Below are 16,163 nucleotides of genomic sequence, written 5' to 3' on the forward strand. Positions count from 1 at the left end.
TTCAGTAACCTTGTTTTTATTAATATATATCACATATCACAATATCACATGCACACAGAACCTTCCCTGCTGAAAAATCTACTATAAACCAGCGTGAATTCCATGCTGGTCCAGGCTGGTTTATGCTGGTTAGAGCTGGTATAGGGCTGGTCTAGAGTTGGTCTAGCTGGTGAACCATGCTGTTCTCAAGCAAAACTGAGCTGGTGTAGCTGGTTTACCAGCACTCCTGCATCCCATGCTGGTCCCAGCATGCAAAACATACCTTATGCTGGATTTTACAGAAGGGTTCTTAGATTCAGATTTGTGGATTATAATCTGAGTAGTAATATTGTATATTTTATCTGCAATGTTGAGTGATAGACCTGCAGTCTTCGTTTTCGTTGATGAGAATGATTCAGGCGTAACTGTAAAAGACAGAGAGACAGATCACACTTACCTAAATATCCAATACAGCTTTTCATCTTAAATAGGGACTCAGATAGATATTATATATCTATTTGAGTCCCTGTATATATATATATAAATATATATATATAGAGAGAGAGAGTTTATATATATATATATATAACTCTATATATATACTCTATATACTCTATTATATGTGTATATATATATATATAAACACTGCACATATTTCATAAAGACGTCATCTGAATTAGCATAATTATAATGATTATGAAAAACCTGCAAATATCAGTAAATTTAAAAATTGTGATTTCCATTATTGGAATTATAGAAATCAATAAAATCTCAAAATTTCTGTCAATGTAATTCTATTCATGCAATCTCATTTTTTATCAGTGTGCAACTCTGTAATAGTGATCTAGACTAAAAAATGATTAAAAACAAATTTCTGATAAATTTTGAAGACTGCACGTTCTCTAGGAACATAAATTCAGCAGACTTTCTCAAGTGGTAGGGCCCATAGCCTATATGACTGGGACAAGTGGCTGCCTTTTCCCATACTGAGAAGTTCTGAGAAGTTCCCCAAGCCTCAACCAGTTTCGTCCCCTTCGTGTAGCGGTATGGCTGGCATATACAGGGAGCATTGGACATGTTACAGAAGGGATGGGAGACCCCTGGTGGCCGTACTAAAGTATTGGAGAAGCACAACCGGCTTGAGAGCTATCAAGACCAAGCGAGGGAAAACCTGCAGCAAGCACAGCAAGAACAGATGGTGTTGCTGCTGCTACCTACACCTGCAAACATGTTACTGGTGTAAATGAATCTTGCAGATGATTTGTTCAAACAGTATATACAATAGAATTCTGAATCAACACTGAGGACCCTAAATCAGAGGATCTTTCCTTTGGGATGCCATTCAGTCTAGGAACCCCCAGCTAAGTGCATGCATTCTAGCTAAGGAAGAGCATTGTAAACTTGGGGTAGTTAACCCAAGACTAATGTTCGAAAAGACAACACATTGTGACTCACATCTTGAGCCCCACGAAGTAACGGCAGAGGTTGTGTGATCCCGAAACATTGATAAAAAACAAACCTTCTGAGCGACACAGAGTTAAAATCCACAGAAAAACCCACAGAGACTGTTTTATATATAAACTGCATCGAATCGTTCCAAAACAATGCTAGATGGACTAATAATAATAAGTGACTCTTTTAAAAAAATCCCCTAAAAATTAATTAATAATTCCCTTTGAGCTAAACTGACCTGTGTCCCTTACAGTGGCCAAGTGGTAGGGCCCGTATGCAATAACAAAGAAGATGGGGCTAGTGACTTATGAAGTCTTCTACCCAGAGAAAGGGAAGTCTCATCATGTATACCATTATCAAATTGTTGAAAGAATGGAAAGAGCCAAGCATTTAAACCCCAGCGATGTCACTGTTGATCAGGAAGGTAGAGGAAGAGGATGATGAACCAGCAGAGGAGGAACCCCAGAGGACTGGATTACAAGACCTCCTTAATCGTTTTTCTGCCTTGTTCTGCCAGAGGCCTGGGGCAGACCACATTGATTCATCAACCATCTATCTGATCAATACCAATCCTATCAGACAGTGACCCTACCGAGTGCCAGAAAGAAAGATTGTGCCATTGAAAGAGGAGAACGAAGAGATGAGGCGGCTGGGAGTAATCAAAGCCTCCATGAGCAAATGGAGCAGCCACCTGGTCATTGTCACGAAAAAGGATGGGTCACTAAGGGTCTGCATCGATTTCCACAAGTTAAAGGGATAGTTCACCCAAAAATGAAAATTCTGTCATCATTTACTAACCCTCAGGTTGTTCCAAACCTGTATAAATTTCTTTGTTCTGTTGAACACAAAGGAATATATTTTGAAGAATGTGGGAAACTGAACAATTCTGGGGCACCATTGACTTCCATAGTAGTTTTTTTCCTACTATGGAAGTCAATGGTGCCCCAAAGCGGCCTGGTTACAAACTTCCTTCAAAATATCTTCCTTTGTGTACAGCAGAGCAAAGAAATTTATACAGGTTTGGAACAACTTGAGGGCAAGTGAATGATGACATAATTTTCATTTTGGGTGAACTATCCCTTTAAAAGCAAGTTAAACACTCAATACAAATTTGATGCCTACCCTATGCCTTGAATCGATGAACTGCTGGAAAGTGTAGGACAGACCCGCTTTATCACCACACTGGTTCTGTGCCAGGGATATTGGCAGACGGCCCTTGATCCTGCGCCCTACACCACCTTTAGTACTCTGCTAGGGCTATACAAGTTTACTGGTTTACCTTTTGGCCCACATTAAGCACGTGCCACCTTTCAGAGACTAATGGACAATGTTCTCCAGGGATGTGAAGAGTGGTCTGCTGCATATCTTGATGATGTTATAGTTTACAGCAAAACTTGGGCAGACCATCTAATGCATCTGCAACAAACCCTGGAGAAGATCCATGCAGCGGGTCTGTCCTAGAATGTAACAAAGTGCGAGTGGGCAAAACAGGTCCAAGGGCGCATCTTTGGAGGATATTTGTGCTGCGGCAGGCTGGGCCTTTCCACACGCGTTTATCAGATATTACAGTCTGGACATGGACTCAATCACGGGGTCTCAGGGCATCTTGGGTTGAGCATGTTCACCTTTTGTTTATAAAATTTGTGCTAAGCTCTCTTTTCACGGTTTTTGCTGGGCAGTCATTTGTACTATGGCACAGTTGCTAGTGTTTCCCCAAAAAGTCAGCTACTGAAGCAGTGTTGCGCGAACCTACGAAGGGGAATGTCTCAGTTACGTATGCAACCCTAGTTTCCTGATTAGGGAACAAGATGCTGCATAGCACTGCCATACTCCAACATGCCTGCTGCATCTCCCTCAGAAAAATTTGCAGCGTGCTGGTGATATAAAGTGGCCTTTTTAGTGCTAGTGACGCGTCACACACAGGTCACTTGCTTTGTCATCAGCCAGTGAAATTGCCGTGGTTGTGCTTCAGACAATCGTCACACCTGAGGTGTTCCCCATAGTGTCAGCTACTGACAAAATGTCTAGTTCTCTACGCAGGGAACAAGGGTTACATAAGTAACCAAGACGATTCTAAAACCTTTACCTTGGTTTACTAACTGGATTGCAAATGTTTTGTGAGGGGTTGATTGCTCCATTGACTTGTATTTCTTGGTTTTCTTTCAGGGACTATAAGGTCACTAACACAGTACTAAAGACAAACTCAGTTGTTTATTGCTTTGTAAAACAAGAATTAGGAATGATTGTTTTTGTTCTTTGATTATTTCAAATGCACCGTAAAATAATACTATGAGGATGTTAATGCCAGATGTAAAAGGGGCCAAAGACTTCTACGGAATTCTTAGCAGAATTGGAAAGCTTTTCACATGCCTTACTGTTGAATTCTGCAGGTCCCACCCTAATCATTGCAGATAAAAAAACAAACAAACAAAAAAAACAGCAGCGTCCAAATTCTATTTAATTGGCGTGACTAAGACTAACTTTGCTTTTTTTTCCTTTTACCAAATTTCTGTAGTGCTTACCGGAAAAAAGGATTTTTCAAATCCAGTGTGTTCCCAGATTTAAATCCAGACTGATCAACCACAGCAGTGATGTGAATGTCATAGCTTTGTCTATAAAAGAAGACATTTGCAGTTAGAAATAATGCAGTTGCAGGATTATATACCACCAATCTGTATATAGTCAAGTTCCCGACTCTGAAGGTTAAGACATTAATGTTTCACATTAGTTTGTAAACAAATAAAAAAGGGGGATTACTATGAATATGCTGAAATATAAAACATTTGTGATTTAATTTTTTTTTCACTATATAATTCCCATCCCTAATTCTATTCTATTCTATTCTGCTATATTTTGCTTCCACGTTCCAGACCCAGAAATGTTATGAGCCCCACTTCCCGTTGCCCCCTCATCATATGCATTAACAAAGTTAGACGTACCTCTTGTTGGCTATTAGATGAACCTGTCCAGATAATGTCTGTCCCATTTTGGCAAACAGGGGGGTCTGCAGAAGACAGCGCACCTGATACCAGTGAGTCAAAGGTTCATTTGGAGCAGTGGACAGCCATACTGTCATCCTGTACAAAAGGGCATAACAACACAATTATTAATCCTTTCAAGCATGTTGCCTCAGAAACTTTTCCTCTCATATTTTAGATTCTCACCTTGAGCCAACAAAGGCCACATCAAACCAAAAAGCAAGTCCATGAATTAGCCCTGACTGCAGCAGTTTGAAGACAAATGGAATTTCCAACCTGTAAATTACATACACTACAAATATTGAGACAATGCTCTAGGTTTTCATAAAATATTTTGAAACCTACTTTTTCAAATGCATCCTTCAAAGGTTTTTTAACAGACTGTCCCTAAATTTGCACAAATCATCTCAAAACCATGCTGGTCAAAAATTATTCTAAGACAACTAACTGTTCTCCAGTGATGCATTAATTAAAATTTAATGATAAAGATGCCAAACAGGAAAGCTATATCCTTGTATTGACTTTTTCATTGCCACAATTCCCTGAGCATACAAGACCAGTTTAGTGACACAATCATGCCATAAGTTTGTCTAACCTGAAATCAACCACCACTCTCCAGAAAAATCCTATTTGCTAGAAAAGTTACCAAAGAGAGGTGGTATTTTGGTAATTTTATATATTGACATGAAAGGTTGCACTAATCATTGGCACATTGCCCTGAAATGTCAAATAAATTTAGTGACACACTAACTAAGGGTTAGTTCACCCAAAAAGGAAATTTCTATAATTAATTACTCACCCTCATGTCGTTCCAAACCCGTAAGACCTTCGTTCATCTTTGTAACACAAATTAAGATATTTTTGATGAAATCCGAGGGTTTCTGAACCCCACATAGACAGCAATATCATTGCACCTTTTGAGGTCCAGAAAGGTAGTAAAGACAAAGTTAAAATAGTCCATGTGACTGCAGTGGTTCAACCTTAATGTTATAAAGCGACGAGAATACTTTTTGTGCGCAAAAACAAAACAAAAATAATGACTTTATTCAACAATTTCTTCTCTCCCCTGTCAGTCTCCTACACCGATCACGTAGTAAACACAGTGCTGCGCTTCTGTGTTCTATGTCTGAATGCTGACTCAGTATTGGCCAGCTCCTGCGTCAGCATCACACACATGCGTTGTGCTGCTCACGTGTACAGCGCTGGCCAATACTGAGTCGGCGTTCGGACGTAAGCATGGAAATGCTGCATACACTATGTGATCAGTGTAGGAGACTGACAGGGGAGAGATTGTTGAATAAAGTCGTTTTTTTGTTTTTGTTTTTGTGCACAAAAAGTATTCTCATTGCTTTATTACATTAAGGTTGAACCAATGTAGTCATGTGGACTATTTTAACAATGTCTTTAATACCTTTCTGGACCTCAAAAGGTGCAATAACGTGCTTATGTGTTTTTTCAGAAACCCTCGGATTTAATCAAAAATATCTTAATTTGTGTTCCGAAGATGAATGAAGGTCTTACGGGTTTGGGACGACATGAGGGTGAGTATTTAATGACACAAATTTCATTTTTGGGTGAACTAACCCTTTAAAATTAAAAACCGGTAAGTAAAATGGCAAATCTCCTGAAAATCTTTTCCTAAAAATGTGCATGCCACTGGTGTGCTTTAGCTCGCAATAGCTGCTTGCAATTTTACCGATGTAAATCTTCCTCTTTTGCCTCCAGAAAGTTGATTGTGTATTTCACAGACCTGGCCATGAGAATCTGCATATCAAATGTGTCCTGAAATGCACAGACATAATGACAACATTATGAAGCAATCTGAGATCCAGATTCATGAACGCTGTACATCTCAATGTACTGTATGTGACAAACATGGACTCACCACTATTGGCTGTCTAAAGAACTCATCCAAAGCAGAAGAATGAAGGCCGCTCAAGTTCACTCCATAGAAACACCTCTGATTCCTGATTTAAAATCAAATTCCAGTTGTTTGGAGTTAAACATATGTTTCCAACTAACGTTATTTTGAGCAAAATTATGTGAATGCTTTAGAGCAGTGGTTCTCATAATTTTTGACTCCAAGGTCCTCTTATTGTACACACCAATTTTTATTCACCTGATTCCTACGCCCCATGATGCTTTGCGCGAATTATGGGTGTAACTTCCGTTAAGCTGTAAACAGTCAGTAAAAGGCTCGCTCTATGAATGCAATAATACGTTTTTTTTTTTAAAACTGGGTACAATGAGATGACATTATTCTACTCACCCTTCAACCAACGAACATTAAAAGGACATTTAAAAGTGTAAAAGCATCAACCAGGTACTTTCAACAGGCCATGAAAAAGCGCAATTCTTTCCACAGCAATAACGGACGGGTTAAATATAAACTATATAACTATAGTGATATATATCTGCATTATGTAATATACGTTGCCTTAATAAAAAATATTCATGAACTTCAGCATTGCGTGATACTATTTCAAAGTGATTTCCATCATTTTTACAGATAATAAATTGTATTTACCTGTGAAAACAAACCTGGAAAGAGACATGAGACCTTATGATTTTAAACTATTCATTTCAGTCAGGAATAAAGTGGATAGCCCACCATGTAGGCTAATAAGTTTACTCTGGTTCATATTCTGTAATGATTTTTTTTAAACAATTTTAATCTATGGACACTCTTAGTTTCTATACATTAACTTTCAGAATATCAAGATTTCCCACTTTTTTTAACCAATGAATTTCCATGATTTTTCCAGTTTTTCCTAATTTAATAAATTAGATTTTTAAAAATATGTACTCGCAATTTCTACCTGATAAAATTGGCTGGAAAAAATTATGTGCATCATAAAAATTCCCATTATGTTTCAATATTGTATTAATTTACATGATTTTTACATGACTGTGGAAATTCTGCTTCTTCAAAGAAGAAAACAGATGGTAAGGGGGTGAATTAAAATAAGAAATATCTTGATTTTTAGTTCTTTTAGCTCATTTAAATGCTTGTTTTGTCTTATTTTCAACTTGGGACCCCCTTGGAAGTTTGCTGAGGCCCCCTAATGGCCCCTGCTTTAGAGTAGTGGTTCTCAACTGGTGGGTTGCGACAGCAGGAAATGTTAAATGCAAATAAAATACAACTAACCATATAATTGTATTATACAATGGCTCTCAAGAGAGAAAGACGCTTTTTGCCCATATAATGGTGTAGTTATGGTATACCAACATGGGCTAGCTGTTGAAGCTAACCAGCCAAACCTTGATGTCAAAAGCTAAAGCTAAATTCCTGCTTTAACATAACAAATATTAGGTGTTAAACTTGACATGACACATGGTTACATTATCTATATTTATGTAATAAAATCTCCAGTGAGACAAATATTTTATTTAATGTTCTGAAGTATGGTCACATCACAAGTATGAAACTGCTCACAGTCAGTCTGCTGTAATAGCACAAGCAGAGAGAAGAGAACTATGCGCCATGAGTCAGATTTGGACTGAACCACAGCGTTTTACAGGACCGGGAAGCTGCTTGGCTTCAGTTTGGTCACGGCACGGTGCAAGTACAGTGCCGGCTGTGGGCGGTGGGACGATTACTGTCTTTCCATGCTAGCAAACCACAACCCCCTGAGGGCCAATGTAAAATAAACCATCATGGATGAGGCTGTAAACATTCAGTGTGATGCATGTAGGGTTGAGAGGGTCTGTAGTGGTATGCTCATGTACACTATTAAAGGAATGTTCTGGATTCAATACAAGCTAAGTTCTCTCAACACCATTTGTGGAATAATGCCCGTTACCAAAGAAAATAATTTTGGTTCATGTTTACGGTAATGCAGTACATCTGCAATGGACCAAAACAGGGACAGTTTTGGGAGGGCTTAAATGCTGAAAATGCAGTTCGCACTTTTGTTAAAACACTTTTAAATTATGAAATATGAATGAATTATTCAGGAAAAAAAAACTTTATTTTGGAGCTGTAAAGTCAAAAGCATTATATGTTTATTATATGTTTGAGGTAAAGCTTTTTTAGGTGGATGAACTTATAGGTATGCGTTATCAACATTCGACCCTAAAATAAGGCCCTCCACCAATCCTTCTTTAGCGACATATTATCATACAAATGTTTGCTCTTTTCTAATGAATGTACACTACTGTTTAAATGTTTGGGGTCAGTTTGGTAAGATTTTTTTAAAATGTTTTTGAAAGATGTCTCTTCTGCTCACCAAGACTTGCATTTATTTGATCACAAATACTGGAAAAACAGTAATATTGCAAAAGATTACAAATAACTATAATAATGTTAATTTGCCTTGATTCTGACTTACAGATATCGGCAGATAAAAAAATTCTTTGAGATGTCACACATTCCAGCCAACACAAGAGTAATGTTGCTCAAATTAATATATGAGCGCATTTTCTGAAAACCGCACTGTTCATGGAAGCCTCCCATTCATTTATCACATTCAATAAAGCTTGTCTGAGAGAGCAAGAGTAACCCATGTAGGCAGAGCTTGGCAAAAGTTTTTATGAGGGTGGAGCTGCTTCATGTAAATAATCCTTTTCTGGAAACCTTTGCACATAATATGTTTAAGTTTACCGCTGCTACATGGTCATTGAAACGGATCTGGCTGGCCTGGTTCTCAACTCACTGATTGATCCATGAAAGTGGACTGTAAAGGTGAATAAAACATTACATTTAGGTTTCTCAAGCAGAGCAATAATATGGCTTCAGATGACGTGGAATATAGTGCATGAGCTGTATGAACCATTTATTAAATATAAGTGGAGTTTTCATAGTCCCCAATCATTGTATTTGCATGGGAAACAGTGACAGTCTTCAGAATTTCTCATTTTGTGTTCTACAGAAGACAGGTTATACAGGTTTGGAGGATAATGAGGGTGAGTAAGGGGAGACAGGGATAGCTGCAGGTCAGAGTAATGGGTGTGCCGAAAGGTAGAGCAATGCTACAACAGAAACTAACCCCCTAACCCTACCCCACACCCTAACAAGGAACTTTCGTGACTAATTGTAAAGACCCTTCGGCATGCCCACTACCTTTTGGCACGCCCATTACTCTGACCTGCAGATACCCACACTTGAGCAAGGGTGCTTTCACACTTGGTTCAATTGCCTGGTTCAATTGACTGTGTTCACATTATGTTATTTGAGTCCGAATGTGATGTATTTGCTTCATCAAAGCAGCAGCTGTTTACTCCTGTTACTTGGTAATGACAACACAGGAGAAGACAGCAAAATGCATAATGGTTGCTCACCTCACTTTCATATTTTGTTTATTGAACCTTTGGTTATCTTCAACCAATGCACAGGGAAGAAAACTGAAGAAGAAGAAGGGGGGAAAAAAACCCTTCAAAACAAACTTTTATGTCCTAGATGTCCAGATGTAATTACTATTAATGAAAAGTGCAGGTTAGAGAATTGCTATAGATCAGTGGTTCTCAACCACATTCCTGGAAGCCCACCAACACCGCACATTTTGCATGTCTCCTTTGTCTGACACACCCATTTTAGATCTTTGAGTCACTACTAATGAGCTGATAACCCTAATCAGGTGTGTTTAATTAAAACACAGGCCTCCAGGAATGTGGTTGAGAAACACTGCTATAGATTGTAAAGAAAGCAGAAGAAGGCATTACCAGAAGCTGGAACGGGCATGATGCTCCATGTACAGTTGTTCATCAGTGAAAGGAGCCAGGTGAATGTCACTCTGGGTAGGGAACATCATTCCTGAACAGTGATAGAAGGTGAACCAAAAAGTAAAAACTATGCCTCTGAATCTTTACTTTTCAGTTGACATACTGTATGTAACTTTTCTCTATTCAATCAATTCCCAATTAATAAAATTAGCTTTTTAAACATAACATAGCATTGACAACCCATAACATTTGAACACATGACATATATGAATTAGCGTGTAGTGGCCTTTATTGTTGCAATTGTTGTTTGCGATGTACAGACCTTTGGGTTTTAACCAGTATTTGGCATGTAGATAGCTCTCTAACATCCTCTCATTGAGGAGCATGTAGCCTATGGGCTCTGAGATGATCACATCCACCTTCTCTGGACAGGAAACTTCCTCAATCTTTCCTGACAAAACCGTGATTTTGTCGGACAAGCTATTGCTTTTCACTAAAATCTGAAGAGACAAGAATGACAAAACAACTTAAGCTTTATCAGCATCTTTTCCACATGCTGTCAATTACCAAAGAAAATATTGTAAATCATTCCTCAGTTTGTAAAAACAAACAATCAATTCTACAGTGATGCACTTATAATGGAATACTATTTCTTGCACAATAATAAAAGTTAAAAAATACACACCATTTTCAAGGTATAACCACAAGACCACAATATTGTATGTGTTAAAGGGTTAGTTCACACAAAAATGAAATTTCTGTCATTAATTACTCACCCTCATGTCGTTCCAAACCCATAAGACCTTCGTTCATCTTCAATTATTAAGATTAAGATATTTTTGATGAAATCCAAGAGTTTTTTTTACTGCATAACAGACTGAGAGGGAAGAGGAAAAATTGTTGAATAAAGTCGTTATTTTTGTTTTGTTTTTGCGCACAAAAAGTATTCTCGTTGCTTCATAACATTAAGGTTGAGTCACGTTGACTGTAGTCTCTAGACCTTGAATGTGGTAATTTTGTTGCTTTCTATGGGAGATAATAAAAACTCTCAGATTTCATCAAAAATATCTTAATTTTTGTTATGAAGATGAAGGAAGGTCTTGCGGGTTTGGAACAACATGAGGGTGAGTACTTAATGACAGAAATTTTATTTTTGGGTGAACTAACCATTTAAAGAAATCACTAGTAGTGGTGATTGTGTAAAGATATATTCGAAATCATCCAACAAAAATAGTCTCACTTAAAAAAGACAACTTAGACAACAAATAATTTGGATGGAAGGAATATTATGAGAAGTGCCTAACAAAAATATGAGTTTTTGAATGTAATGTTAATTGCATGTCAACTGCAATTACATGAAAATTTATTAGAGTGTAAAATTATTTTAAATGCAATTAGCTGAACTTTATTGTACTTTTTTGACCAACTTAAGTCCTACACCTTATGTATTTTAATGATCACTATTGTCTCTGACAAACTAAAACAGTTATTTCAGTTAAAACTTGTATGTCTTGTATTTAAATATATTTACACATCTGTAATGATGTTGCAATTAAATATATTGACTTTAAAGTTATGAAATTAAATTTGACAATTCTTATTTTTTTATTGAAGTTTTCAGTATTTATTATAAATTGTCTGTGCACATCATTTTTTAAAATTCATTTGCCTGGTAATCTTTAATCAAAATAACTTCCCCTCCCTCTTGCAGCTCAGCTCTTCTCTTCTCTAATGACGTGTTTACTGGCATGAGGGCGGGGCAACCTGTCACTCACACGAGATCCACCAATAGCAAACCACGATCATCCAATCAATTCCACATGAACAAAATCAAGTCCCGCCCTACATTTGTTCTTATTCCAGAAGTCGTTTCACTCAGATTTATAGGTCACAATAGGGAACAAAAGACTATCGCTACTTCTGTTTCATCCTGACTTTAAACTTTAAATGGAAGATTCCTTACACTTCAAGCATTGAGGCAGAGTTAAAAATATGGGCTTGATTATCACCCTTGCAAAATAACACAAAAAAGAAACATTTGTAATCTCTTTTCTAAACAAAGGAAACCATTTAGAGATTAACAGTTAAAGGCTATATTTTATATTTGGAACACTGGTTGCATAAATCAGATGTGGCAGTAGAAACTCAAACACATGTGGTTGTAGTCTACAAAGTACTACAAGAGTAACAAGACATTTTCCTATTAAATGAGAAAAAGCGAGCTATTAGTACTAATCTTGTCTGTTAAGAAAGCAGTCTTTATCCATGTAAAAGTGTGTCCTTGCCCACTACACAATTTTCCGGGCCAAATCTGTCTTCAAGTCATTTAGCAGCCAGAATGTCATGCATTCCAGACATGCAGAAAAGATCCTTCTGAAGGACCTCTTGAAGGTGTTGCCCTGTTAAAATGTTCCATAAAAGTTGGCTCGGCCTGGGTATTTTTCCACAAAACCCATAGCCCTGAACTTCAGGCCAAATGGGTATGACAAACATAGATAGCGATAAGTGATTTATCATCCTAGCACATCCAACAGTTGGCCAAGAAATACATATGTCCTCACTATGCACTGAAAGATCTTTGTATAGATTGGATCATGGAAAAATATGATTTGCTTTTATTGCCACACTGTAAGAAAAAAATCCATAGACAAACAGAAAGTTACTGGTAATTTTCAGCCAGGACATTTTCTGTTAAGTTTATGGACATTTCCTTCAACCCTAAAACACAATACAATGCAATTAAAAATAATAATAATAATAAATAAATAAATTCCTTCATATTAACATAGCACATTAGGCCCTATGTGTAAAGTGTACACATTTCCTCAAACAGGTCAGATCAGATTTTCCAATATTATGATGATTAAGTGATTAATTCACCCACAAATGAAAGTTTGTCTTGATTTATGCACCCCCATATCGTTTCAAGCCGTAGGATTTTGATTCTTCTGTAAAGCCCAGACATTTTGCAGAATGTTCATTTTGCTCTTTCTTACAATAAAGTCTACGGAAATGGATGCTTTAAGACATAAATGTATCATTAAAGTATCCGTGTGCTATGATCCAAGTCGTCTGAAGGCTTACAACAACTGTGTGAGAAACAGACCCAAAATTAAACTAAACCCAAATCTTCCCTATCCAAAAAACAACAACAAAAAAAACCCCTCAAATCTCATTTGCATTTGTGTATATTCAAATCAAGATCACATATTAATGTTGTCAAATACCATTGTTTTTTGTGTGTCTCATAGCCAACATTTGAATATGCAGAAGTGGGAATAAGATGTGAGAGCTACAGTAGTAGACAAGATTTTGAGCAAAAGAATTACATTTCAGTCTGTTCCTCACACAAAGATATCATATGACTTTAGAAAACTTGCAGTAGTCAAACAGACTATTTTTATAATACTTCTTCTACATTTTAAGTGCATGGAAAACAGCATTGTGAAAAATCTGCTGAAAATACAAAGCATCTTTTGTGTTCCAGGAAGAAACTCATATGGGTTTGAAATTACATGAGGGTGGAGGGTGAATCATAAATATATTGTGTGTACTTCTGCATATTTGGCCACAGAACTGGCCTCCACTGCATAAACTCTCTTAGCCCCGGCCTGGACGGCAAAGAAGGACAATATCCCTGTTCCACAGCCGACATCAAGAACCACCTACAAACAGATGCAATGTATACCATAAGAACAAAGTACATATTTGAGGCAAACTGTTTGGTACTAAAGAATTATCAACACAGTACAATTACTGTATATTAAGACTTTTATTTTAAAAAATCTTAAAGGTGCACTCAGTAAATTTAATTTTAATAATTTTATTATTTTTAATCAGAGTATGTGTTTTACCTTGGAATGAAACTCATGACATGTGAGAAATAGGAACATTTCCACATATAAATGCACTGTAAACCCTAACGCTCAAAATACTTAATTGGTTTGAGTAGGACAAACATAAATTAAACAAATTAGGGTTTCACTTTATTTTGTTGGTCCTTTTAACACATTCTTCTGACTAAAAGTAACGTTGCACCTACATGTCTACTAACTCTCATTAGAGTATTAATAGAGAGTTTTAGTATACTGGTGGGGTTAGGGTTAGAATAAGTTGACATGTAGTTACAAAGTTACTTATAGCCAGTAGAATGTCTGTTGGAGGACTATCACAACAAAGAGTTAGCAGATATTAAGCAGTCAGTCTACTAATACTCTAATGAGAGTTAGTAGACATGTAGGTGCAATGTTACTTTTAGTCAGAAGAATGTGTTAAACCATCAAAATAAAGTGTTACCCAAATTACTTCAGTTAATTTGAAGTAATTTGGGTTAAACTTTCTTTTTCTTTTGAGTTCACAGCACTGACATATTTCAAGTAAAGTGAACTGTTCCATTGTTTTGAGTTGTATGAACTCATTTCTTTTCATTTAGACTAACTCAAGTTTAACTGAAACTGGGCTGGATTTCTGTTTCTCTGCATGCTTTGCCCATGGCACTCGAAAGGGAGAGTAAATGCTAAAATTAAGTGTTATATAATGTTTTGTGTGTGTGTGTGTGTGTGTGTGTGTGTGTGTATGTGATAAGATTATTGGTAAGGGAGATTTAGTAGTGATTAATGATTTGTTATGCTAATTTGGACGAGTTTCTGTTAATGTGGGTTTTTGGAGAGTTACCATCATGGTGACAAGTGGCGCATGCTGCTTGATTTCAGAGCAGGTAAGTTACATGTTTTAAGTTGCTGTACTCATTCAGTAAGTACTATACCATGCTATTGTTAACATGTTAACAAATAAGCAAGTTGGCATTTTCTGAATTAGTTTGTTATAGCTAACAAAATATTTACGTTAAGATAACCTGATAATTTTAAGGTAAATGTATGAATTAGTGTACTCAAATATTTCAAGTTAAGAACAATAAAAATGTATGAGTACAAAATAAAAATCTTAAACTTTGAGTTTCTTAACTTAAAAAATTCTCATTGAACTTTTTTGAGTTCTGACAACTTATTAGGGTGTACAGTGAATAACTCACTTGATTTGCAAGTACTCAAAATAAAAAATTAATTAACTAAATCTTTTATGTTAATAGTTATCAAAATGTATGAGTGAGCTAACTCAGTACTTCAAGTTAGGAGCAATTAACATACATGAGCACTTCAAACTCAAAACTTGATAGTTCTGCTTGCTTAAAATTGGGAACATCATAACTCAAAAAATTTGATGTAACTGATTACCTCAAATTTTTTGAGTTAGCCCAACTTATTCGGGTTTACAGTGTGTTCTACTGCTGTCGGAATTGTAGCTTCCTCTCAAGGTGGCCACTAGTCGAATACAATAAATAAAAGAATAAATTAATCATAGCTGACAAATCTCCCAATGAGGTATATAAATAGGATGTTTCTACAAAGAAATCAGTTCAGTACCTTTTTTGTGTGATGCAGTATCTGTGGTAACAGGTAGGGCAGGGTGATATGACGATATGGTAGCAACGATATAAAGTGTCTATCGTCAGAGATTTTGCTATATCATTTATATCGCGGTATGTACAGTAAATAAATCCATGCAGTGTACTGTTTAAAGTTACTGACTGATAAAGAAACATGCACGACTGAGATGCATGTTAATAATCAGTAATTCAGCATAGTAGCTTAATGTAGTAATTGTGCACTGTCCGACACATACTGGGCACAAGAGCTGTGAGTACATAATTTAGTTCTTTTTTGCAGCTTAATATTAGATTTGAATGGGCTTGAATGGTCAAATACACACAAAAATATGTCAAAAAATATCTGTTGTGGTGAGTGTTCACGTAAACACAGTTGGTTATATCTTGAGGGTGTGTTCTACAGCTGTGCGATTAATTGTAATTGATTTTCGATTTTGGCTTCCAACAATTATGAAAAAAGATAATCGAGGTAAAATGATTATTGTGCCGCTGCCACATTCCATCCAGCAGCACGTTCCTTTCCTTCACAGCGGTGCACTTTCGTTTCTCCCTAAAAGCCCCAACTTAACATCCAAATCAGCCAAATAAGTGAGTGTTGTAAAATGCCATCTGCTGTTGCTAAACTGCAGGATGTGTTTGATAATAAA

The 16,163-nt window shown here is 36.7% G+C and overlaps 1 protein-coding gene across 5 annotated transcripts in view; it reads right to left on the minus strand.

Annotated features, from left to right (window-relative positions):
- Positions 1-16,163, minus strand: part of carm1l (coactivator-associated arginine methyltransferase 1, like) — a 21,471-nt gene continuing 5,308 nt past the window's right edge. For 3 of the 5 annotated variants that reach the window (XM_051911029.1, XM_051911027.1, XM_051911030.1), the window contains exons 5-13: positions 13,625-13,735; positions 10,393-10,570; positions 10,071-10,161; positions 6,295-6,376; positions 6,106-6,191; positions 4,596-4,685; positions 4,371-4,508; positions 3,954-4,043; positions 1-404 (exon numbers count right to left, since the gene is read on the minus strand). In XM_051911029.1, coding sequence (XP_051766989.1) covers positions 395-404; positions 3,954-4,043; positions 4,371-4,508; positions 4,596-4,685; positions 6,106-6,191; positions 6,295-6,376; positions 10,071-10,161; positions 10,393-10,570; positions 13,625-13,735 — 876 coding nt within the window. In that variant the 3' untranslated portion in view covers positions 1-394. Of the gene's footprint in view, positions 405-3,949; positions 4,044-4,370; positions 4,509-4,595; positions 4,686-6,105; positions 6,192-6,294; positions 6,377-10,070; positions 10,162-10,392; positions 10,571-13,624; positions 13,736-16,163 lie in introns of those variants that run through there. The other 2 variants (XM_051911031.1, XM_051911028.1) reach the window with 1 other exon arrangement.

This window comes from Ctenopharyngodon idella, chromosome 10 (genome assembly GCF_019924925.1).
Source record: "Ctenopharyngodon idella isolate HZGC_01 chromosome 10, HZGC01, whole genome shotgun sequence".
Classification (NCBI taxonomy): Eukaryota; Metazoa; Chordata; class Actinopteri; order Cypriniformes; family Xenocyprididae; genus Ctenopharyngodon; species Ctenopharyngodon idella.